This window comes from Eubalaena glacialis, chromosome 15, assembly GCF_028564815.1.
Source record: "Eubalaena glacialis isolate mEubGla1 chromosome 15, mEubGla1.1.hap2.+ XY, whole genome shotgun sequence".
In the NCBI taxonomy this organism is placed as follows: Eukaryota; Metazoa; Chordata; class Mammalia; order Artiodactyla; family Balaenidae; genus Eubalaena; species Eubalaena glacialis.
In genome coordinates, this window is record NC_083730.1 from 16,579,330 (window position 1) to 16,604,844 (window position 25,515).

The 25,515-nt window shown below is 46.7% G+C and overlaps 1 protein-coding gene across 1 annotated transcript; it reads left to right on the top strand.

The window, feature by feature from the left end:
* The first annotated feature begins 343 nt into the window (after positions 1-343).
* CPLX4 (complexin 4) lies at positions 344-22,704 on the top strand. Its single transcript, XM_061170138.1, has 3 exons — positions 344-510; positions 5,469-5,556; positions 22,477-22,704. Exons 1-3 carry the CDS (start codon positions 344-346, stop codon positions 22,702-22,704), a joined length of 483 nt encoding a protein of 160 aa, XP_061026121.1.
* The last annotated feature ends 2,811 nt before the right edge of the window (positions 22,705-25,515 follow it).

Here is a 25,515-nt window from a genome sequence, read left to right on the forward strand (position 1 = left end):
AGAAATGGGTAGGGAGAGGGATGGATAATGTGAAGGATTTTTTTTTCCCTCTGAAATTAGCTTAGTGTATTAGTTCAGAAAGTGGTCGGTTGCATCTGATCGTATGCCTTAGTAATCTGAGCCATCTGCCTCTCTATACTCGGGAGTTGACCCCTTTAATCCGGCTTACAGCGCCCAGACCACTCTTCTGTATCGTTACGCCCTTGAACAGATGAGCCTATGCGAAGCCCTCCGCTTTTAAAAGTGTTGCTGTCGTTGAAGATATTTGGAGGTTTTGTGGGTTTGTTTTTTTTTCCTCAGGTTTTGTCTGAGTTTTTGGTATTCTTTTTCTGGGGCAGAAACAATGGCTTTCCTTATGAAAACTATGATAAGTAGTCAGGTAAAGAATTTAGGACTTGGTGGCAGGTCTGAAGAACAAAAAGAAGAAGGAGGTACATCTGATCCTGCAGCAGCTCAGGGGATGACTAGAGAGGAATATGAGGAATACCAAAAGCAAGTTATCGAGGAGAAGTGAGTACATGCAACTTCCTTTCCTTTTAAAAGCACAAAGAAATTCATTCTGGCCATACCGTCTTCAGCTCCCCAATTTCTACCTCTTTGCTCTTTAGATGCCTTTCCTCGTGCTGTTTGCTTCTAACCTGAGGAAAGTCTGTTCTGCTAAAGTGAACCATTTCCTAGCATCAGCGGTTACTATGTCCTACTTGTATGAATGGAAATTTAAAAATACTAAATAAATCTGCGTGTTGGCCTGAAAGCCACTGAACACTTTCTGATCCAGACACATTTTAATTGACCTCAATTGTTCAAATGAAAAACTGTGCCTAAATAACTTTACAGTCGTCAGGAAATTCACCCTCCTAGCAAGCAGAAAGCTTTCAAATTGTGAAAATTCAGACTTTGCACTTGGAAGAGGGCCTTAAAGAACATAGAGTACAGTGTTCTAGATCTTACGTGTGCAGAAAAAAAAGCCTAGAAAATACAACATGACAATTATGTCATAAAACTTGGCTTCTCAAAGACTGAATAAATGTGTGGACTGCCTATTATGAAAAATTTAAAGATGCAGAAGAGTAGAACAGTATAATGAATGCTCATATATACCTATGGCATAAAACTGACAGTTGACATTTTGCCATATTTGCTTGTAGATGATTATTTGGTTAGATCATAGATAGATACATGGAAACATAGATAGATGGATACAGAGAACCATTTTTAAAGTAAATTACAGACATCACGATACTTTACCCCTAGATACTTTGGCTATGTACCTCCAAAAAATAAGGACATTCTTTTGGCTATATAAAATGTAATAAAAGTAAAACAGTAACATTTCAGGTGGGTATTATGGAATGTGAATATCACCAATTCTTCACTGCTGAAGACTGATCTTTAAGTGTAATCTAGATGTCATTTTTTAAAGTTTAAGGTAGAATTAGAGTCTTAATAATCAAATCAACTGAGTATTGAAGCATCAATCTTGAAGTTAAATGTACATCGTATGTTACAAAAGTATTTCTTTTTGCCACCATGGCTGTTATGTTGCTTAGGCAACATAATAGTTGCCTAAGTCCTGTTGCTAAGATGATTAGAGGTGAAAGGGTTAATGACCTGGAGGAAACTAAGCATAAAAGCCTGCATTTAATGGAAACCTTGTCTACTGTATTTTTTCCTGAAAGAAATTGTGACTTATAAAACTACCTAGAATGTATTATGCTTGGCTCTGCAGTAAATTTAAGATCAGTTTTTTTTAAAAATGCAACTGCAAAAATAATGTTTGTGCTAAAATAATACTTAGGCAAAAAAAAGGCATCATTCCTTGGCATGTTTCAAAAAAAAAAGAACACATGTATAATGAAACAGAAGCAGAACAATAGCACCAAATGTTCTCAGCTCAAGGGGCCCAATAAAAAGAAAATGGTCAGAAATATAGACTACATACCTGATATTAAAATATCACTCAGTATGTCCCAGCAATAAATCTGGTCACAGATATGGCATCTGTTTGATTAACTAATGACATTGTTTTACTTAATTTTATATGTGGACAGATGAATAGTCGGATGGTATGGTCAGTCAGTGGATTGGGTTATTTACCAGGTACTCAGCTCCGTGAGTGTGTGTGTGTGTGTGTGTGTGTGCGCGTGTGTGTGTGATACATTTATGTGATCAACCGATTTAAGCAATAGTAGCAGGACGGTGAGGCTGGCCTGCTTTCCCATGGCAAGAGGCATGACTTCCAGTCCGTTGCTTGAGTTTTCAAGAGCTTCATCACCTAGAATACAACATAAAGAAGTAGGCATCAGGGAACTATACTCAATATTTTATAATAACCTATAAGGGGAAAGAATCTGAAAAAGAATATGTATATGTATATATATAAAACTGAATAACTTTGCTGTACACCTGAAACTAACACAACCTTGTAAATCAATTATACTTCAATAAAAAAATAAAATGTATAAATGAGAGCAACTATTACAGTGAAAAAGAAGATGATTCCAAAACTTGGAGTCAAGAAATAGAAACCAATTTAGCCACCTGAAAATGAAAACAGGCGATTTATTTTAAGGCAAATCATGCTTCATGCAAAGATGCTTCACCAAACCCATAACAGAAATCCCCCCAGGCCTCATATGGGCCTGAACCAGGACCAGAGCATTGCTGAGAAGCCACGAGCCCTCATTTTCAATCTCTTGCCATGGCTTCCACCTCAGTATGGCTGCTTTGTTCTTTCGGGGCAGTCAGCCCTCTACTTGGTCCTCTACCCAAACCATGTGGCCAGTGAAAAATGGCAGCCGACATCCCCCAAGTTCACTCATTACAGCTCAAGCCACACTACTGGTCTCTTTCTCAGTCCCAAACCCGAATTCCCAGAGAAGAAAGTCCATTTATCCAGCTTGGTCCAATCCTGTACAGCCAGAGGGTGGGGCCAGGTATATAAATATAGCCTCCAATAATGCACTTCTTTGGGCAGCTGGGAGAGGAGGTGGTGAACGTGAGCTTCACAGACGTCCCCGGAGATGTCCACTTCTCTCTGGATCATCATGAGCAAGGGAGCCCGTTTCACACCAGCACCATCACAAGTCCAATTAGGCCACCCGCAGAGCATTATGGAAATCCATACCCTACCTTGTTTGAGGATGCCTCCCTCCAAACAGGGAAGGGAACACTGAACCTAAATTGGGGCTTAGAAGGTGACCTTGTTTATTTTATTTTATGTTTTTAAATTTTTACTGGAGTCTGGTTGATTGACAGTGTTGTGAAGGTGACCCTCTTTAGCTTGTGTAAGAATCACTGAGGGAGTTTGTAAAAAGTGTTGCTTCTCAATTGTGGGGCTATGATGGAAGCAGGGAGATCATTTAAATGTCCAGGGCCTCTCCAATCAAGTGGCCCGGCATAGTATTCATGATAGAGAAAAGTGGACAGACCATATCTGCTGTTTCCATGCCGGGCAGTAGAGGCCCAGGGAGATTGCTGAATTCAAGAGTAGCTGATTTAAACAGTGCTTGAGAAAAATTAATCTTCCAGCCAGTGACATGCTGGAGCTGACCTACAGCAGCCTGCACTGACTCATGAAAGCTGATTGTGTTCATCTCTCCCCAATTCCTCATTCAATGACATCAAGTTGATAGTTTGAAATCAGCCTGGGTGGGAGTATTTACACCATGGAAATTGGCAAGTTCTACAAACAGCTTCTTTCCCCAAAGAGCTGGTTGTGATACGTTTGCCAGCACACCACTGCTTCCAGCTCTTTTGATAGAATACTTGAGTCAACAGACTACTATTTAAAGAATCACTGCACAAGATACGGTATGGAGTAATGGAACATTCGTGAGGCTGCTGTAGTTAAAATGAAAGGGATGGTTATGAGAGACATGGGGAAGAAAAAGTCTGCAAGACTTGGTGGTTTATAACTGGCAACAATGGGAAGAGAGGAGCAGATGTGTTTTCTCCCCTGGACGAAGGCATCGTTTCCAGAACACATGTCTCTTTGGTAAGATTACAGAGAGAACATTTCACAATTGGATTCCCTGCCGTATGTTTTTTAAATGTCCCTGCTTCAGCTGTCAGGGATTTCAAGTGCTTTTTAAAAGTTCCACATTATTGTAGCTCAGAGTTCTGAATTCTATCACAACTTATTGGTGAAATGAAATGAACAGAGTAATAACTGAATCTCAGACTCTCAGTCACTGAGTGTAACTGTCTTGTGGAAACACAGCTCTGCAGAGATCTGGAGGAGAACATCCTTTAAAACTCAAAACTGGGGACTTCCCTGGTGGTCCAGCGGTTAAGACTCCACGCTTCCACTGCAGGGGACGTGGGTTCGATCCCTGGTCGGGGAACTAAAGTCCCGCATGCCACATGGTGTGGCCAAAAAAAAAAAAAACTCAAAAATGTCTTCCACTTTGGGAATGTTGCAGAATCAAGGCAGCATGGGTGGAGACGGACCCGGACCTTAAATAGATACGTGGAAAGTCCACATAAGGGTTTAATAAAGGGCATCAGGAAAGGAAGTAGAAGGAGATGCTAGCGGTTTGCTCCAAACATTTTTTTCCATAAAAATAAGTGTTCTGTAGAATTTAAAACTTACATCCCAGGTACAAACTATTATGTATAAAATAAGCTACAAGGACATATTGTAACACAACACAGGGAACACGGCCAATATGTTATAATAACTATAAATGGAGTATAATCTTTAAAAATTGTGGGAAAAAAAGGGGGAGGGGGAAATTCCCTGGCAGTCCAGTGGTTAGGACTCTGTGCTTCCACTGCAGGGGGCACGGGTTCGATCCCTTGTCAGGGAACTAAGATTCCACATGCCACATGGTACGGCCAAAAAAATAAAAATTGTGAATCACGATATTGTACACCTGTAACACAATATTGTACAGCAACTATATTTCAATTTTTTTAATTTAAAACATAAATAAAACTTATGTCCCAAGAATAACACTCAACATCCTTTGTCATCAGCTCATACACCTAGCATTTCAGAAGTACTAAATGTGTTAACCCCTAATAAATATAATAAAATAAGAAACAAGATGACTTTTAAAATGTAGCTTCTCTCCACAATGCAGTCGGATTGGGAAGCTGCATTCTTAACGAGCGCTCCGGGTGATTCTCACGCTTGTGGTCCCAGGTCGTACTTAGAGAAACATAGCGAGGTCAGGTCTACATCAGGAGTAATCACCCTGCCCCTCTCCCGGGGTGCCTCAGAAAGAGATTCCCAGAACTGAGCTGTCTTTGGGATTTAGGGTCTGTACTGAGTTATGATAGTGGAATGACAGACAGACAGGCAGAAATTTGGGGAGGTAGGAAAAACTCCCCCATTTCCCATTTGTCTGCCTGCAGTGGGAACTCATAAGGTGTGTCCCAGTGTCTGGCTCCTCTGAGCAGGGGCTGGAATGGCCTTAGCTCTCTTCGTCCTTTGATCCTTTATTCTATTCTTTTACTTTTAGGATGGAAAGAGATGCTGCATTTACACAAAAAAAGGCAGAGAGGGCGTGCCTCAGAGTTCACCTCAGAGAAAAGTACAGACTCCCAAAGGTGAGACACTCAACACAGTAAACATCCAGTCATTTTTTACGTAATAAGAAATGGAGAGTGTTTGATTATCAGCAAAGGGTCACACTCATGGGTGTATATATATATATATATATATATATATATATATATATATATATATATATAAAACATGTATATACACACACATAGATGTACATATATATACATATATAATACATAAATATATTTATATGCCTTAATCATAATTGAGGTATCTGATATAGTGAAAATAGCATTGAACTTGTTCATAAAAACTAGATTCCAGTCTTTTAACCTCTGAACTTCCATTTCCTCTCAACAAAATGGAGTAATACTTGTTTATGTAAATTTATCTAAAGACTATAGAACATCTATATATAAATGCACAATGCGGATAATCATCACAGCTGACATTTCTTGAGCTCCTTCCTAAGTGCCAGGCACTGTTCTAAGTGCTTTGCACATGTCAATTCATTTAATCCTCAGGACAGTCTTGTAAGGTAGGTTTCTTAGAGGAAACAGAGGCAGAAAGAGAGTAACTACCCTCCGGCCAAGGGCCATGCTGCCAGGCAAAGCAGAGCCCAGGGTCTTAACTTCTATGACATTCTTCCTCCACTTCAGAGGAACAATCCGTTCCTTCCTTTTGGAGATGGTGTGGCAGTGATGGTCATCACCGAGCACCATCTTCTCCATCTTGGCTGAGAGGACAAACACCTGTGGGCTTTGGTCAAGTGGCTGGTTTCCAAAAGTCATGGGTCTGACTCATTGTAAATTAAAAACTGCTTGCAGGGACTTCCCTGGTGGCGCAGTGGTTAAGAATCCGCCTGCCAATGCAGGGGACACGGGTTCGAGCCCTGGTCCAGGAAGATCCCACATGCCGCGGAGCAACTAAGCCCGTGTGCCACAACTACTGAGCCTGCGCTCTAGAGCCCGCGAGCCACAACTACTGAGCCAATGTGCCACAACTACTGAAGCCTGTGTGCCTAGAGCCTGTGCTCTGCAACAAGAGAAGCCACCGCAATGAGAAGCCCGCGCGCTGCAACAAAGAGTAGCCTTCGTTCACCGCAACTAGAGAAAGCCCACGCACAGCAACGAAGACCCAACGCAGCCATAAATAAATAAATAAATAAATAAATAAAATTAAAAAAAAAAAAAACTGCTTGCAGTGCCCTCTACTGCACAACTGTTTTACCTTTGCTGGCTGGGAGGTGGGAACAGGATATGTTGACATGATCTGGCACAGGGCTCGGATGCACTGCTCCAGGGCTTGTATCCAGGGGTGACCAAGGGCCCAGTTCCCTGCTCCCGACTCACTTCTCATTTCCCCCTACCTGGGGATCGCCCAGCTCCTCTAAATGACTCCACCTCCACCTTCTGGGTTGGCTGTCCAACTCCCCTTTCCAGAGGGGCACCCTCCCTGAGAGAAATCTTCCACCTGGAGAAGCCAAAGAGATCCTTCCAAAGCACGTGGTCCTCCCACAGGGATGAGAGCCACCTTCAGCAGGCTGGGCGGTTTAGAAAGTGCCGCTAAACCAGTTGCTTCAGTGGTTCCCCTGCAGATCCCTGGAAAAACTGACTTCAGAAGCTGCAAGCTCTAAACAAAGGGAGCGAGCCCATTGCCCATGCAAGGTCACTGCTGAAGCCACTGAAGAGGTATAGAGCCCCGCGTCCGGGAGACCTTGATCCTAAGACGGACGTGCTCACTGAGGGGGGAAAACTCACAATAAAATTTAAACTCATGTTCATTTGCAACCAATGAATTTAGAAAAGAGTGCCTTGCTTTTTGCCCACCTTATTCCAGGTTAGTACTTTTTCCCACCAGGACTGCATTTTGGGAGTGTGGAGCACTCCTAACACGGTCCCTCCTGCTCCTGTTGCCTGAATTTCCTGAAGCTCCCTGGGATGGCCGGGCTGTGTTTAGCAATGTGGCAGCAGATTCACGCCGCTCAACTGAAGCCCCGGCCTCCCACCTCCGGTGCATCTGATGAAAGCACCACACATCTCGTTTGGAAGGAAGCAGAAATTAAGTGCACTTGCGTGCTTGCGCACACACCCACACACACCATCAACTGGCTGTGTCTCTTCCAGAAAGGTGGGGCTTTTTTGTGTTTTTTAAATTTTATTTATTTTTGGCTGCACTGGGTCTTCGTTGCTGCGCGCGGGCTTTCTCTAGTTGTGGCGAGCAGGGGGGCTACTCTTCCTTGAGGTGCATGGGCTTCTCATTGCGGTGGCTTCTCTTGCTGCGGAGCCCGGCCTTTAGACGCGCGGGCTTCGGGAGTTGTGGCTCGTGGGCTCTAGAGCGCAGGCTCAGTAGTTGTGGCACATGGGCTTAGTTGCTCCGCGGCATGTGGGATCTTCCCGGACCAGGGCTGGAACCCGTGTCCCCTGCATTGAAAGGCAGATTCTTAACCATTGCACCACCAGGGAAGTCCCAAAGGTGGGGCTTTTTAAGAATACATATATATCTGTTGCTGTTGAGGATATATTTTTGATGACTGTTCTGTTGTTTGGTGAAGATATAAGGAGAACTGGCTTTCAATTCTGGCTCTGACATCTGCAGTCTCAGATGGTTTTTTAATATATTTGAGCCTCCATTTCCTCATCTATAAAATGGGGGCAGTGATACCTACTTCCTGAGGTCTTTGTCTGAGATAATAAGGTGTGCCTGACAAGGCGAGTGCCTGACTAGTGGAAAGAGCTCCATGGATGATTGCTCTAATTGCTGTTATTATCTCTATGCACAAAAGTTTTATTTCTTGATAATAACAACCAAGGGTCTTGGAGGCCTGGGGTGGGCACACTGATGTTTGTAAACAAGGCAAGAGTTGGAGGTCCCTGAACCACAAGCGTCTGAGCTTTGTTGGTGAGTCCACGGTCTTGCTTACCTCAATTCTCAGGGGTGGACACCTTCAGGCTTTGTAAAATGAGTTTGATGCTCTTCAGAGAAAAAATAATTCCCAAATCTCTGAGCCAAGCTGTCCTGTGAAACAGGAGCCTTTCCAACAGAAACTATGGAAAGAGGGGAGAATTATAGCCACGTAACGTACAGATTCATATCCTCCCTGGAGCGATAGTGACTCTATCTGCATAGGCCACTGCTCCCTAAAGCCAGCTAGAGGAGGGGGACCCCAAAGAAATCTATACATTGTTAACGATGGAGCCCAGTGTCTTTCGTTGCATGGGTTACTGTACCCATTTTTCTACAGCTGTTTCAAATGCACAATGCATATGACAGCCCACCTGATTTTTTCATAGACCCTGAAGGAGACCTTTGAGTTCATCTAAGAGTCTAATGCCGCGGCCTCACTTTAGCCCTGAGGAAACTGCAGCCAGTGGGGGTTCGGGGTAGGGGTGCTGTGGCTAAGGGACTTCGCAAAACCCCACAGCTGTGGAGTGACAGAGCCAGGATTGGAACTTGGGCCTCTCAACCACGCAAAAGAACATCTTAACACACAAAAGGATTTGAACGTAGCTCCTTCTGGCCTCAAGGTCTCTGCTATTTCTACTCTTAATATTGGAGGTGCCCCAAAAGTTTTAGAGCGGTTTGGAGTTCCATGTGGTTTAAAATTATCCTGAGACTTCGGCGGAGACCAGCACTGCTCACTATTTCAGCAAAGCGTCGCAGAATCCGTCCCCCAGAGGACCAGGCGCATCAATTTCCTGCCTCTGTGTCAGCTGATGGCTTGACCGGAGACCTGTGAGTTGCTGACGCAGTTCCAACACAATTCAAGTAAACAGTGATAGTGTGACTTGAAAGCATTCCACACGTCATCCTTCACCGCAGAGTTTACTTTCTGGTGGAGGCCTCCCTAGGGCGCTTGTATAACATGGCTGGATTTTGTAAAAATGGATGCTACACATAATGTTGCAAGACTTTGCTTATGGTGTGAAAAACCCCAACAATACAACTGCCTGCTTTTTTGTAAGCACATGGATATTCTATCTAATCCAATGTGCACTATTCGTAACAATGGTAATTAATAGGAAGAATGCCATAAAACGTCACCTGGATCATATTCTGCTTTGTCCAGTTCTCACCAGATGTGGCCGACACCCCAGCCTCAATGCAGGCCTCGGGCTTGGAGTGCAGACCTGCCCCACTTCCTTTGCCTTGAGTGGCTGTCACAGGTTACATGCTCTCCTCCCACCCCTCTGAGGCACAGGGTGCAGGGGGCCTTCAACAGCACCCATGGCTGGAAAGGGGCAAAGAGGGACCGACACTTTTCCCAGGCCGAGATCAGCCTGAGGGTGGCAGCTTCGTGTCTGTGCAGACAGGTCACTCCTGTCCAAGCCAGATTCTGGCCTTGGTGTGGTACTCGGCGGTAGGAGCCGCTGCCTGCACAGGGGCAGGAATCTGGGTCCTTCCAGCCCCCTGGCGTCCCCAGACGCAGCCACAGGGAAATGCACCTGGGCTGCCCCAGAGGAACCGCCCCTCAGATGTTCTCAGTTCTTCCCCGGGGACTGTGTGCTAAAGCAAGGGCCGTGGTGGTGCTGAGGAACAGAAATAAATGTCTGGACATGACTTTTTTTTTTTTAAGCCCATTCTTTTGATATTAAGGACCAGATTGTGCATTTTGTTCTAAAGCGGTCGCTGCACTAGCGAGCCTGGAAAGGCCTGGTGGGCTCTGCTATGAGCACCTGTCACAAAGCAGGAGGTGGCCGCACACTTGAGGGACAGTGGCGGGTACAGGCTGGGGGGGGGGGAGCAGTGTCTGAGCAGCGAGATCCTCCCCCGGCACGCTGGGAAAGAGCTAGAAAACCAAGTGCTGTAGCTGTCTCCGCAGCAACCAGGATGGTGAGAGCTTTTGAAACGACTGACTGTAATTGAGGAAGCATTGGAGGAATTGGAATATTCAGCCTTGAGAGGAGATGACTTTGGGGAAATGACAACCATGGGGGATAGTCATTTCCCAGGCCCAGAATGTCATGCTTTGGTTCTAATATTTGTATCAAGCCAGCTTCTCTAGAGGGGCCCATGCTGCTGGCTGGTATGGAAACACCTGTAACTCTTAGGTCTTTCTTTAATTATTCAGAGGAACCCTTCATAGTGGAACCTTTAGAAAGCCTTCTTAAAAGCATGACGGGAATATAAGTGGTAGGTTTTCATCTCCTAGTTGTTCCAATAAGGAGCAAAGAGGCCCAGGAAGTCCAGGCAGTGCCCGTGGGCATCACTGTAATTGGGAAAGGCCAAGGCCATGGCAATGTGTTCAGTGAATTGGAGGGAAAGGGATGAGGGGCTGGCTGGTCAGTACTGGACCCTTATGGCAGCCTGGACAGGGCTGAGGGAGGCCTGGGCCAGCGAGGAGGTGGGGCAACAGATTCCCACGTCATTCCTTGTATCCCCTTCATGGGGCTTGCCATCTTGATTACTGCACTTATTGGATTACTCATCTGATTACCACGATTAAAAAATGGTCTTCATGGTATATATATATACAATGGATTATTATCCGGCCATAAAAAAGAAGGAAATCCTGCCATTTGCGACAACACATATGGACCTTGGTGACACGATGCTAAGTGAAATAAGTCGGACAGAGAAAGATCAATGGAGATCTCACTTATACGGAGAACCTAAAATATCCAAGCTCATAGATACGGAGAACAGCTTCGTGGTTGCCAGAAGCAAGGGGGGGGGGGGGCGTGGAAAAAAATGGGTGAAGAGAGTCAAAAATACAAGCTTCCAGTTAGAAGGTAAATAAGTCCTAGGGATGTAATGTATAGCATGGTGACTATTAAAAAAAAAAAGGGACTTCCCTGGTGGCGCAGTGGTTAAGAATCCGCCTGCCAGTGCAGGGGACACGAGTTCGAGCCCTGGTCCGGGAAGATCCCACATGCTGCGGGGCAACTAAGCCCATGCGCCACAACTACTGAGCCTGCGCTGTAGAGCCCACGAGCCACAACTACTGAGCCCGTGTGCTGCAACTACTGAAGCCCGAGCGCCTAAGGCCTGTGTTCCAGAACAAGAGAAGCCTGCGCACCGCAACAAAGAGCAGCCCCCGCTCACCGCAACTAGAGAAAGCCCACGCACAGCAACAAAGACCCAATGCAGCCAAAAATTAATTAATTAATTAATTAATTAATTAAAAAAAAAAAAAGGTCATCAAAAGACATGAGTAGGACAGACATGGTATCGTCATTAGCAACGAGCATGACCTCAGGATAGGCGGGCACATGGGAAGAGCACACACTCCGCCCCTTCCTCTGGCCTCTAAACTCTGCCCAGGGCAGGTGTGGGTTCCTGCGCTGCCGCGGCGCTTTGGCTGCTTGGTCCCAGGGTCTGAGCTGCATTTCTCTTTTTATTAAACATTTTTGATATACAGAAAAGCACATATCATAGGTGTACACTCAGTGCATCATCATGAAACTCAGGCAAATCAAGGGACTTGCCCAAGGACTCAAAGTTCCCCTGAGCCTCTTTGGTCTTTTCCCAGTACTTCTTCATGCTCCATTCTTCCCCCACCCACTCCAAACCGTGTGTCTCCACCCAGGATGGCAGACTTGAGAACTGAACACAACCGTCTAACAAAGAAAATGGTGCTGGGCAGAAAGCAAGGCTCACCAGGACCTTACTGGGCTCCTGATAACAACCTTCCCTCCCCTCATGGTTTGCAAAATCCTCAGCCCTGGTGCCGTCTTATAAAATCCATGTTGGGTAAACAGCCGAACTAATAGTATTAACAGCCCACAGGCGGTTGGACACATTCACCAGGTCCTCCAGCTAACGAGGGGGGACCCCTGGGGGCCTCATTCACAGTTCCCCACGGTCACTCGCAGCGGTTACATAACCAGCAGGATTCTGGGCCCGTCCCCTCGCCCAGGCCCAATGGAGAGCAGATTTGAGGAAGATGTCTTCCCAGGAGCTGTCAGGTCTAATGAGGATAAGTATGTCACATTTTGGAATTAGAACTGTATTTTCTAGAGAAATTATTTGGCTGGTGTTTCCTGTGAAAAAGAGTTTCAGTCGATTGCCGACGGGGCAAAGGAAATGTGGCCTCTGAAAGGAGGAGTGTAGCCCTGGTGCCCGGCAAACACCACAGGCCTCCTCTCCGGGTTTATTGTTCACTGTCAAGGTCAACCCCGTTGGTCGTACCCTTGTCTTTTGATGACCACTTTTCATTGCAGTCATCACATAAGGAGTCAAATAAGTGCAAGCGTCAAATCACAGTAATCGGACGTGTAGGTAGGAAAGTATATCCGTCGTGAGAACGTTCACGTCCACTCTTATGTTGGTTTCCTCTGGTTTTCAAATTCCAGGTAATCAGGGGACTTAACTGCCTAAAGTAACCCATGATGCTCATGTTAGATTTGGGTCTCATTTCACTAATTATCGTCTGTCCTGTATCTTCAGCGTTTCCTCCCTATGGGCCTCTCCTTTATAAAAGAGGTCAAGTCTCTCCCAACTAAAGCAAACAGCACTTTGAATGTGGCTTTCTGGGCATCTTCCTAAATGACTGGTTCCCACCGCTCTGCCGAAGGCTTCCTCCTGCCGATGCTCGGCGCTCGGTCTCCACGCGGTAGATGGTTCCGCTCTTTCCTTTGGGGACCTCTTCCGGGAGCAGTTCTTCCTGGGGCAGAAATTTCTTTGCCTCCTTTAGTTCATTGCTTCCTCCTTGGAGCCCTCTCTCTCCTCAGCTTCTGGATACCACCCTTCTCCTTCTCCTTCTCCTGAAACTGTTCCTTCTCCGTCTCTTTCAAGGGTCACCCTTCCCCTGCCCGCCCCCAAATTGCCGAAGAGCCCAGGGTGTTTCCTCTGTCTGCTCTTTGTCCCACTCAAGCCGTCACGTTCTCCCTGAATGGCTGCGTCTTCTGTTGCTTTCAGCTGCCAGCCAGGTGTGTGCTGATGACTCCAATCTATACGGCCTTCCTATACCTCCTCCCTAAATTTCATCGCTGCGTCCACCTCTGCTCGGGCACTTCTTAGCTCGGATCCAAGACAGACACCCATCCTCCCCCAGCCCTGCTCCTCCTGCAGGCTCCACCTCCACCGAGGGCTCCCCGCCAGCACTCCCCCTGGAGTCACCCTTGCCTCGTCCCTCCTCCTCCAGCGCCACATGCAGCAAATCACCAGGTCACTGTCACTTCACCTCATAAATCATTCTCAGCTCATCCCCAAGCGCAGGGCTCGTCACTTCTCAGCAATTTTACTGCAATACGTCGAGTAGATTTTTGACTTTGTCTTGCTCCCCTCAAAATTGCAGAGTGAGGTTTCCAGAACGCAAACTGATTCTGTTCCTCCCGTTTTTTTTAATATATATATATTTTTAATTTATTTATTTTTTATTTTATTTATTTATTTATTTTGGCTGCGTTGGGCCTTCGTTGCTGCGCGTGGGCTTTCTCTAGTTGCAGCGAGCGGGGGCTACTCTTCGTTGTGGTGCGTGGGCTTCTCATTGTGGTGGCTTCTCTTGTTGCAGAGCACGGGCTCTAGAGCGCAGGCTCAGTAGTTGTGGCACATGGGCTTAGTTGCTCCGCGGCATGTGGGATCTTCCCGGACCAGGGCTTGAACCCGTGTCCCCTGCATTGGCAGGCGGATTCTTAACCACTGCACCACCAGGGAAGTCCCCTCCTCCCCTGTTTTTTTTTTAAAAAAAAAAAACAACGAAGGTTTACCATGACTTTTCAGAATAAAGTCCAACCCCCTTGGCCTGTACACCACGATGTGGCTCCTAACTTTCCAGCCTCACTTCTGGCTACCCCTTGCCTGGACTATACTACTCTCCTCCTGCTTCGCGTCCCCTACACCCTGCTCCCTGTGACCTCTTTCCTTCCTGTAAGACGTTGGTCTAGTGCCACTTCTTCCAGAAACTTCCATGACCTCCCTCCCCTCCCCCTCCTCCATGCTTGCGTAATGCCTGAGTGCATGTCTCTTATGCCATCTTTCCAACCTGAATACTCTCACCTGCTGGATTGTGTGCTTCTTAACAAAGGGGCTGAGGTTTTGTCTCTGTCATCAGGGCCTTGCATGGTGTCTGACATGTAGAAGCTGCACATACACACACACACATGCACGCACACACACATACACCACGCACACATACATATGCACATACTACACACAGACACATAGACACACACACACACACACAGAAGGTTTGCTGAATGATCGATGTTATTGGGAAAAAACAAAAACAAAACACACCCAAAGAACAAAGTATCAAAAATAGCAGAAGGAATCTATCAGCCATAAGAGTTATATTAAAATCAATTTTCATAAAAAGAACAAGACTGGATTCGACATTATGATTTTGTATAAAATACAGAGTTACTTTATATAATAATTAAGATGTCATATTTTTTGCAAATAGAGGAAGTAATACATTTTAAATAAAGCCACAAGATTTTTCTCTATAAACAAAGGTGCCCCTCTTTCTAGCCAATTCAAAATGTATATGTAAGTCAAGCCAAATTAATAAGAGAAAACAGTTCCACAATGAACCCTAATCCTATTAACAGAATTGTCAGTCTAGGTTAGTCATTGAAAAATAATGTCTTGCTCCCTGCTGAGCTATATGATTTAGTTACACCTGGTGTTTGTCTGCTGTATTAAGGGCGTCGCTCACTTTGAACAAAGATGAAGATAGAAGAAAATCTATCAGTAGAGCTTCTTTAGATGTAGTACTTTGAAAGCTCCATTAGAACTGAATTTGAAAGTTGCCTCTTAAAAACAGATACGATTTTGTGAAGCTTTCTTTGCCTGCCTCCTTCAGATCAGGAGCTCTCAGGGCTGCCTGGCAGCGTCCCAGACACTGAAACCTCCTGCTTCTGAGCAGCTGTTTCTGGTGGCAGCACAGGGAGGCCATCAGAGGCCCGTTAGGGGCTGTCCCTTCCTACTCCCCCCTCTGCTGCCCTAGTTCAGTTTGCTCCCTCTACTGACGCCTTTGAAAGAGCCGTGGATTGAAGGTCCTGGGGGGAACCTGGGAAGGGAAGAAAGAGTCATCGGATTCGGATGTGTCGCTTAGCCGCACCAGCTTTCTCACTTAATCCTCACAGCCACCCTGGAAGGTAGGTAGATATCATTTCCCCTTCACAGATAAGAAGAGCGGCTCAGAGAGGGAATGGGACTTCCCAAGGTCACATAGCCGGTAAATGGCAAGATTCAACTCCAAGCCAATCCGACCCACTGGCCACATTTTCCTGCGAGACCTGGCAGCAGGGCTGGTTTCTTGTCCCCTAACAAGCAGAATGACATTTATGCAAGTATCTTCACCTCCCAGGACCTCGGTTTCCTCATCTGTAAAGGAGAGGCTTGGACAAGAGGCCTCTAAGAGCTTCTTGAGTCCCTCTGGAACGTCTGCGTAAAGGAAAGAAGTTTAAGATGTACACAGTGGGAACATTTCATCCCACGAGGGGCCCTATGTGTGCACACTCTCAATCAAACATTAAAAACTGACGACTGGGAGACTTCCCTGATGGCGCAGTGGTTAAGACTCTGCGCTCCCAATGTAGGGGGCCCGGGTTTGATCCCTGGCCAGGGAACTAGATCCCACATGCATGCCGCGACTAAGAGTTCTCATGCCGCAACTAAGGAGCCCGCCTGCTGCAGCTAAGACCTGGCGCAACCAAATTAATTAATTAATTTTTTTAAAACCTGAAAACTGTATTCAAGGAGTCAAATCCACAGCCTCTGTCCCATTCTGGGTGTGCTGAGGGCTCTTTAAGTATCTAAAGAGGGAAAGATGATGTGGTATAGCAGAAGTTGCAGCTAGCAAGCCCCGGACAAGGTCTCAACACCAACTCACGCGCTAGAATCACCCGGGGAAGCTTTTTAAAAATTCTATTGCCTGGGTCTCTGCCACAGATCCCTAGAGCCAAATCTGGGGGTGGGGCCTGACCATCGTGTTTTTCGACACTTTACAAAGGATTCAGAGGTACAGAGAGGGTTGAGAACCACTGTCCCCAGGGAGAAAACATAAACTCAGTTCTTCAGCAGCATCTGGTCAGAGCAAGGATGAGGCTTTCTGCTGAAGCCTAGCCCCCAAGGGCCTCACACCCACCTCCCTCCTGGTCCAGCCCGAATTCTTCCTTACTTTTGGCAAAGCAGGCCATGCCCCCTTGTCCTCTCTATAGAGGCGTTTGTTGACTGGCTGTATTCTTCGATCTACACCCCACCCTGCCAATGTCTTGTAAGCCCCGGCAGGATGGGAGCCAGGGGATGCTGTCACCTTTCCTAGGGGCCAACGTGGCTGCCTCACTCATCACCAGGACAGTGAGGGGTGGTTTGTGAAAACAGGTGACTGCTGACATTGGTGATCCTCAGAAATAGGTAAAACATCAAATATTAGATCAACTCTTCCCCGGGAAAGAAATCCATTAATCCAGCTGCTTGGTATCCTGTAGACCAAAGATAAGGAAACAAACCAAAACCAAAATCAAATCTACCTTGTATCAAACAAACTGGTGTGTGCTTGTACACCAAGCTTGACTGACTGGACTCTAAGTGGTAAATACTCAGCTTTTTGATCATATAACCATGTAAGATAGTTTATCATCATATCTCCAGTTTGGTACAAGATGAAGGCCAGTTTATCAAGATTAGGATGTAGGAAGTCTGAATCCAGGGTCGTGCTTACCCTTCAGTGAAAGGTCAGAAATCAGTCACAGGGAATAACAGTGCAGGCTATGGGGCTATTTAAATAATGGGGCATTCAGCACTGGCAATTAAGATTATAAATCTGGTTTAAAAGCAAGAGATTAAAACTGATTCTGGTCAGCCAGCATAAAAATAATTAGTTCTTAACTGCATAAACAATATCGCAAGTTGATAAGCTTTCTAGAAAAGAGAAGACTTCTGAAACAGAACCCCGAAGAATGAAGTATAGCCTATAAGTTCCTCTTTATATGTTGGTTCACTTCACTTCTTCCCTCAATCATTCATTCATTCGTTCATTCATTTACTCACCTACACCACGGTTCTCAGCGCCAAACGTCCCCTCCCTCCCTGGAGCTGATTTGTATTGGCTGTAACTGCATTTGTGCTCATGGGCTGTGATGAGGCATTGCTGCCTTTTCTTGATGCCTGAACTCTGTCAAAATATTCCTAGCATTCCCAACCTGCAGCAGCAGAAAGTCAGGAAAAGACTTTCATTGTGTGGATTGTAGACAAGGTCCTATCAGCAGGGTGGTTTGTCATGCAAGGGAGAGACAAGGCCCAGGGTCCACTGTATAAATCCCATAGACGGGCCTGAATTGCTTGCTCTGTCCCCATCTTTCTCTTACGGGCTGGTACTCTCCCACCCTCTCTTTCACTGTGCACGCCTTCTTTCTCCCAGGGATCCTTTCAGCAGGGATCTTGACACCGTGCTGCGCTTTTTCCTCTAAAATATTAATAACCACAGCTACTGTTTGTCCAGAGCTAAGACGCTTACAAGGCCGTTTCACAATACGTCTCATTCAATCTGCTCAATAATCCTCTGAGGGTCCCTCCTGGTGGGCATCAAATTGTAAGGTGACTTACCCAAGGTCATGCAGTGGGCGAAGGACAGAACCAGGTCTCCCGACTCTAAATCCCACAGTCTTCCCACTGTCATAGCCACCTCTGCAGGATAGGGGTCTGGGTTGGCTGCAGCTTTTTGCAAATGGGAGGGACGCTAACCCTTGGCCTGTCCTAGGTCTGCAGCTGACCCACAGTGCTAATGAGTCCAGGGGTGCAGGTTTGGTTCCAGAGGACTTCATTTTGTCCTCTAGCCACTCACTAGCCCTGCCTGATTGTCCTACGCTTAGTTACAATGTGCCCAGGGCACAGGCTGCAGCCCAAGAAAATTGATTCCAGTACTAGAATCATCACTTGCAGCAATGGTGCTTCTGATAGACAGTCAGTAGCGTTGTCCTTCTAGAAGGATGGTGGTCATAGGACTCTCTGACCACAGCCATTGACCACACCCAGTGCTGCCCTTAGACTGGACAACCAGTGCCACCTGCCCCGGGCCCTGTGCTTTAGAAGATTCTCCTCTGTCCCTCCACCGGCCACACTCCTTCACAAGGGGTGAGAAGTCTGCGGCCAAAGGGACAGGCCTGCCCACATCCCTCTTGTAGACCACACTCTGGCTGCCCAGTGCCCTGAACTCCCTGCCTAAATGCATTCTGGGGCCTGCCCAGGCCTCTGCACCAGGTCTGTCCTCTCGAGGGTACACTGAGCTGCTGGCCTGAGTACCACTGGGCCTGAAAAGTAGGGTGGCGGTCTGCATACTGGGAACCCTATACACAAGCTTCCCATGGAAGGATGGAACCAGGGACTGGGGAAAAAAGAGGTACAAGCCAGTACGTTAGACAAGAGGTCTAAGCCAGGGACCTCTATCAGTATTTATCCTCTGTGTCCCACAAACATTAGGGTGAGCCTGACAAGGGGTATGGGGAGCTGGACCCTCTGGGCAGGTTTCTCCCAAAATTGAGGGCCTAGTGCTAAAAGGGAAATGAATAGGCCCAGTTTGCTAGGAACGCTGAGGCTCTGGAGTGAAGGTAGGGAGGGTTCATTCCCAGGCCAGGGGTAAGGGGCCAGGAGAGCGAGGCCTTCTGCTGGGGCTGAGCACCATGAGCAGAGTCAAGACTATCCAGTGCAAATCCCCCTGCCCCTCCCTCTGAAGGTTATTACATTCAGGAGCATCTACCTTTAATTATATGTAATATCATTATATATATGCTTAATATATTCCAAATAATTCAGTTATCATTTAATTACTCCTCGGTGACTCTTAGGCAAATAACATAACCCCAATTTATAAATAAGGAAATAAAGCTCAGAGAGGTAGTGTTAGGTGCCCAAGGTCACACAGCCTGTGTAAGTGGTGGCAGTAACCTTCATGCTCAGGTAATCTGATTCTCAAACCAACACTTGACCTCTAGGCTGCACTGCCTCCACCGGAGTGTAAAGATAAACAAGTCAGTAGCTATGAAACAGAGCTCTTGACAGTAAAGAGGGCACATTCAAGTGTTGTTAAGGCTGCTATAGTCCCTGACAACGGGCTCACCGAGTCATTCAATAAACATCTATTGTCTGTGGCGACACGCCAGACACTCCGCTGGGTTCTGAGACTTACTGATGAGTAAGTTACAGCCCCCTGTCTTCAAGGGATGTGGAGCGGGGCTTCTTAAACTTTAGCAAGCACCAGAATCACCAGGAGGGCTTGCTAAATCACAGATGGCTCGGCCCACGCCCCCAGCTTCTGAATCAGCAGGTCTGGGTGAGAATGTGCATTTCTAACAAGATTCCAGGAGATGCTGCTGTGGCTGGCCCCGGGACCCCACTTTGAGAACCACTTGGCTAGAAGTTGTGCCGATCCAGATCCCCTCTGTGAGTTGGGAGGCAAAGGGGAACCCCACTACTCTCCCTTCCCTGGGCCAGTGGAAGGAGGTAAAAATAAACCCGAACTGGTCCAAAGCAGTAGAGGCAGAACGGTGGGTTGCCTGGTGGAGAGGGTGCTGGGGGCACCGGCCCAGGAGCCCCCCTGAGCGCTTCGGGTCTCTCTGGGCACCAACTGGCTGGCTCGCTGGCCCTTTGGCCCCTCTAGCTGCCTGTCCCTCCAGGCCCCCAGCAGCTACTCTGTCCAAGTTTGAACCTGGTGACATGTGCAGAGATCTTATTACCAACCAGAGGGGCGGGGGTGCCAGAATTCTCAGCAATGCCTTTGCAAATCGTGTATGTGTGGACAGGGGTCCTGCATTTACGTGGACTGAGAATCTCCAGGCGGCCCTGCTTTCCCTCCCGTCCCTGTAAAAAATGCCCTGAGGACCATCCTCAAAGGGAGGCAACCTCCAGGGTAGGTAAATAGAAAATGAACAGAAATGGAGGATTGGCTGGGAGCCCCTGGGGATTAACTAATTAATCCCCACACCAGTTTGACAAGGAACTAATTAATCCGTTAAGCGCCTTGAGGGGAAGAGTCCTGGCCAAGTGCACAGAGAAGCTTCTCTCACCTAGGGAGTCGACACAGGGAGGGCCTGGTGAGGACCGCGCCGCCCAAAGGCATCTTCGTCTTCTCAGCATCAGAAGTCTGCCTCCCGAGGTGGGGAAAGAAAGCAAGGAAGTAAATACGAAGAGGGAACTCTGTGTAGGGCAGGGCAGGTAATCTAGAAGTTTCACGTTGGAAGGTGAGCCGCTGAGCTCCATGACCGTGTGTGGACAACACAAAAATAGAGCGCAGAGCTGAACAGGATCTGCAGAGACACCACGTCAGATCATTCCAGACAAAACTGAGACTTCTCTCTGGCTGGTTAACTGCCTCTGTGAAGCTAGCTCAACTGTGTTTGCAAAAGGAAAATAACTGAGCAGGGGCCAGCGATGGGGGAACCTGTCCATCACGGCTGAGCCCAGGCATCCGCCCGGGTGCCTCACATCCTCATCTGTCGATGGTGCCCTGGATGGTGCCCTGGGGCTGCCAACATGATGGCATTCCTTGCCTAGAGGGGGGTTTTACAACCTCATCCTGACTGAAGTTCGCATTGTTTTTGCCTAAACTGAAGTTTGGTTTGGGGGAAAATATCAAAAGCCCTTTGCTGCATTTTGTAACAAATTATGTCAACTTTTAATGTTTAGAATAAATCTTTTTGAGTAAAAACAAAAAAACAAAAAATAAAAAGTCAGCCTCCAACCTGTTTCTGGAGCCAAGCTTGCTGTCACTTTACCCAGAGAACCAAATAAAAGGAGGAGCTCTGGGGAAAGGCTGTGGCCTCCAGCCTCTCGAAGGCCATTGGAGAAGTCTGGAGCTACAGAGCATCAGAAGTGGGGACTTGGCAGGTGCCCAAATCTTTCTCAAATCAAATCAGTGCAGTCTGATTAAGACTAAGATGATCATTTTGCCTTTGTGTGGTTTTTCATGCCCTTTGGTAACAAATTCCAGGCTGGTCACAACATCCTTGAGGTGGGCCCTACAGTCTGCTTAGATCTTTCCCACCACTTAGACCACAAGGTCACTTAGATCTTTCCCATCACTCGCTTTTCTGGTGCTCTTTTTAATCTTCTGTGTCCCCAAAGCCCAGTTTGCCTCATGTTACAACCTCAGAAATTTATATCTGAGAACTCTCAGAAAATTATATCCGAGAGCAGCCATCTGAGAAAGGAAACCCTTGCCTTTCCCAGAGAAACTTTTTCTCTAGATTCTTCTCTGTTACAAAACAAAGGGTTCTGCAGCCTAAGGGTAAAGGGATTTCAGAGGCCAGGCGGCAGGAACTAAGAGATCGTGGGACAGCCACCACTAGGACCACAAAAGGAAGTTGTAAGGCATCGGCGACACGCAAGGCTAGACGGTGCTGGACGATTCACTTAATAAGCTGGTCTGTGCGCCAGACTCGCTTCCAGGTGACAAGGATGTAAAGTTGAGTTTGAGGTGATTCTGTGTCTAGTAGAAGGGAGGGGAGGGGCGATGGTTAAACAGACGTTGCCACTGAAGAGAGATGGCTGGATCGAGGGAGCACTCTCTGGCCCTGTGAACCCAAACCCCACCCTCCAGAGTGGGATCCCTGAGTCACAACAGCCTGGGGCTGATAGACAACAAAGCTTGCAGAGCTGCCCTGAGGCGGAGTTGGTTAAACATTTTGGACATCAGCACGATAGAGAGGGATTCTTAAAATGCAGGTTGCTGGACCCCACCCCGGAGTTTCTGATTCAGTAGTCCTGGGGTGGAGCTGGAGAATTTGTCTTTCTAACATGTTCCTGGATGATGCTAATATTGCCCGGTCCAGGGACCACACTTTGAGAACCACTGTGCTAGAAGGTTCCAATCGACCCAAGTGCAGTGAAAGGGGGGTATCTCAACCGGGATATCTGGCCTCCATAACTGGTACCAGACCCAGGCTCTGCTGCGAGATGGCCAAATGTGCCATTCCCTCCGTCCATCCTCAACAGACCTCTATCTCCCTGCTGCTTTCAGGATTTGTTTGTTTGTTTTAGAATGGTTTCTCTATCTCCGTGTTTGTTTTTCCACACAGAGTGACATGGATGAGAACCAAATCCAGATGGCTGGAGATGATGTGGATTTGCCTGAAGATCTCCGGAAAATGGTAGATGAGGATCAAGAAGAGGAAGAAGATAAGGATTCTATTCTCGGGCAGTTACAGAATCTTCAGAACGTGGACTTGGATACCATAAAAGAAAAGGCCCAGGCCACCTTCACAGAAATCAAGCAGACAGCGGAGCAGAAGTGTTCTGTGATGTGAGGGGCAGGGCAGGCATGGAGGAGGGGGCCAGGTCAGGGTGGAGGTGACCACTCCCCTGTGGGGCATTTCAAACCGCATAGGCTTTAACGCAGTGAACAGTTAGGAAAACCATAATGAAAAGCTCGCTACAAACACATAGCTTGGTTGTTCTAAATGTTCCTGGTAGAACGATTAGCTAGCACCTTACAGCAGGAATCATACTGTCCTCTTAGTTATAAATGTGGTGAAGCATGACCTTTCAGCTGTGAATGATGCAGAACATACATCTGCTTAAAGATCTTCAGGCTAGCCAGGAAGAAACAAAAGCAAATGGCATTTCATCTGTGACTTCCTTCTTAGAGGGCAAGGTCTCACCCTGTCCAACAATTAGCAGGACTCCAGGTCCCTTCAGAGAAAGATGTGGAAGGTCAGGGTGCCCACTGGGGAGCCCAGGCTGCAGGCTCAAGGGCTGTCAAAGATCACACCACCTCTCACTCCAGGCTTCTTGATGTCGTCGATGCTTCTCATCAAGTTTTGCACGAAGCCAAGGAGCAGGAGCAGGGATGGGGTAGAAGAGGAGAAGGAGGCAGAGACCAGACTTCGCCAGCATCTGCATTGTAGACCATCATTCTCGAAGCATGTGAAGAATGGATTTGGGTGGAGTGGGAAGTTGGGGGGAAGGGGAGGTGGAAGCTAGAGGCAGGGGGGCAACTGGAAAGGCTACCGCTGTTTCTGTATTCAGTGTCATCTCCTCTTGAACTTGGTGATAGCATGGGGACCAAAAGGGTGGACAAATAGCATTGAGATGTTAAACCCATCTCTGTGTGTGTGTCTCTTTATCTCTCTCTTCCCCTTTTCTCTCTCATCCTCTTCTCCTCTTCTTGCTCCTCTCCCTACCTCTCCTCCTTCTTTTTCTTTCCTGTCCCTCCCCATCCCACCCCTTCAGACTGGATTCCAATAAACCATGCTATTGTCATTCTGTGCCTCAGTCTTCCAGGCTACAGTCAACCCTCTGTATCCACAGATGCGGAACCCGTGGATGCAGAACCCAGGGATATGAAAGCCGACTGTACTATGCCATTTTATATAAGGGACTTAGCATCCTTGGATTTTGTATACATGGCAGGTCCTGGAACCAATCCCTGGCAGATACCCAGGCACGACTGTATACATGGATTTCTTTTGCCTAACATTTGCTCTCTTTCAAAGGAAATTACCCAGAAGAGTTAGAACTTTTACCTCTGAGGCACTTAGAGCTGTTTAACCAAACCCAACCCAACCAAAACAAAATCCTGTTTTCTCAATGAAACTTCACAGAATAAATAATTCTCAAAGACCAATTTTATAAAAGAACTGCTCTATCAGAGGAAAAAGGAACTAAGACCAAAAAGTTAGGGGCTAATCTGTTCTTTACCCAGAGTTCCTGAATGTGGTATATAAGAAAAAGTTTCATGTTTTGAAAATATGTAAATAAAACAGATTATTAGGGGTCCAGAATCCATGGTCTTGGGCAAAGTGTAGCCCCTCTCAGAAGTTCCTGGGAGAATACTGGTACAGTGTTTAAGGGTAATTAGTCCTCAAGTCCACTTAGTCTGTTCAGGCTTAGTCCATTGTAATCAAATACCAATAGACTGGGTGGCTTACAAATGACAAACATTATTTCTCATAGTTCTTGAGGCTGGAAGGCTGAGATCAGCATGCCAGCATGGTTGGGTAAAGGCCTACTACTGGGTAGTAGAATTCTCATTTTATCCTTACATGGTGGAAGGGGCAGGGGAGCTTTGGATGGGGGGTTCTCTTTTATAAGAATGCTAATCTCATTCATAAGGTTCTCTACCCTCATGACCTAAGCGCCTTCCAAAGGCCCTACATCCTAATATCTTCTCCTTGGGGGTTAGGATTCAACATGTGAATTTGGGGGGGGACACAAATTCAGACCACAGCTATCCATGAACCCCAGGTACCATGAACATATTTTAAAATCATGCTCATCTTTTATCAGAACTGGCATGTGAGTTGTGATTTGTTTTATACCAGAAACTTTAAAACATTCACGATTCTTTTTTTTGGTTTTTTTTTTGGTTTTTTTGTTTTTGGTTTTTTTAATGTATGCTTTCTTGATAAAGAAATCAGCTCAGTTTTCTTTTTCTGTTCTTTTTTTTTTTTTTAAAGGAATTCCTTTATTTTTATTTTTATTTACTTATTTATTTATTTTTAAATTTATTTTTGGCTGTGTTGGGTCTTCGTTTCTGTGCGAGGGCTTTCTCTAGTTGCGGCGAGCGGGGGCCACTCTTCATCGCGGTGCGCGGGCCTCTCACTATCGCGGCCTCCCTTGTTGCGGAGCACAAGCTCCAGACGCGCAGCCTCAGTAGTTGTGGCTCACGGGCCTAGTTGCTCCACGGCATGTGGGATCTTCCCAGACCAGGGCTCGAACCCGTGTCCCCTGGTTCGGGACACGGGACAACCCATTGACAGGCAGATTCTCAACCACTGCGCCACCAGGGAAGCCCTCACGATTTTTTTTAAGACAATTTTTTAGAGCAGTTTAAAGTTCACAGCAAAATTGAGGGGAAGGTACAGAGATTTCCCATATGCCCCCTGCCCCTCCCCCGGACACACAGCCTCCCCCAGCATCAGCATCCCCAGAGTGCGGACATTTAAAACATTCACAATTTTAAAACTATAAATAATAGATAAGATTTATTTTCAGTTCAATACCTGACTCTGCCCTATAATTGACGACGTGGATGAATGGGTGATGCACGTGACCCTACTTTGTACACTTTGTTGTGACATAAAATACTGTGACTGCCAAATTATTCCCAGACCAGT

Coding starts and splice junctions, on each gene's coding strand:
- CPLX4 (XM_061170138.1), top strand. CDS start 344: ATGGCTTTCCTTATGAAAACTATGATAAGTAGTCAGGTAAAGAATTTA. Junction 511..5,468: donor AAGCAAGTTATCGAGGAGAA/GTGAGTACATGC, acceptor TTTTACTTTTAG/GATGGAAAGAGATGCTGCAT. Junction 5,557..22,476: donor AAAAGTACAGACTCCCAAAG/GTGAGACACTCA, acceptor TTTTCCACACAG/AGTGACATGGATGAGAACCA.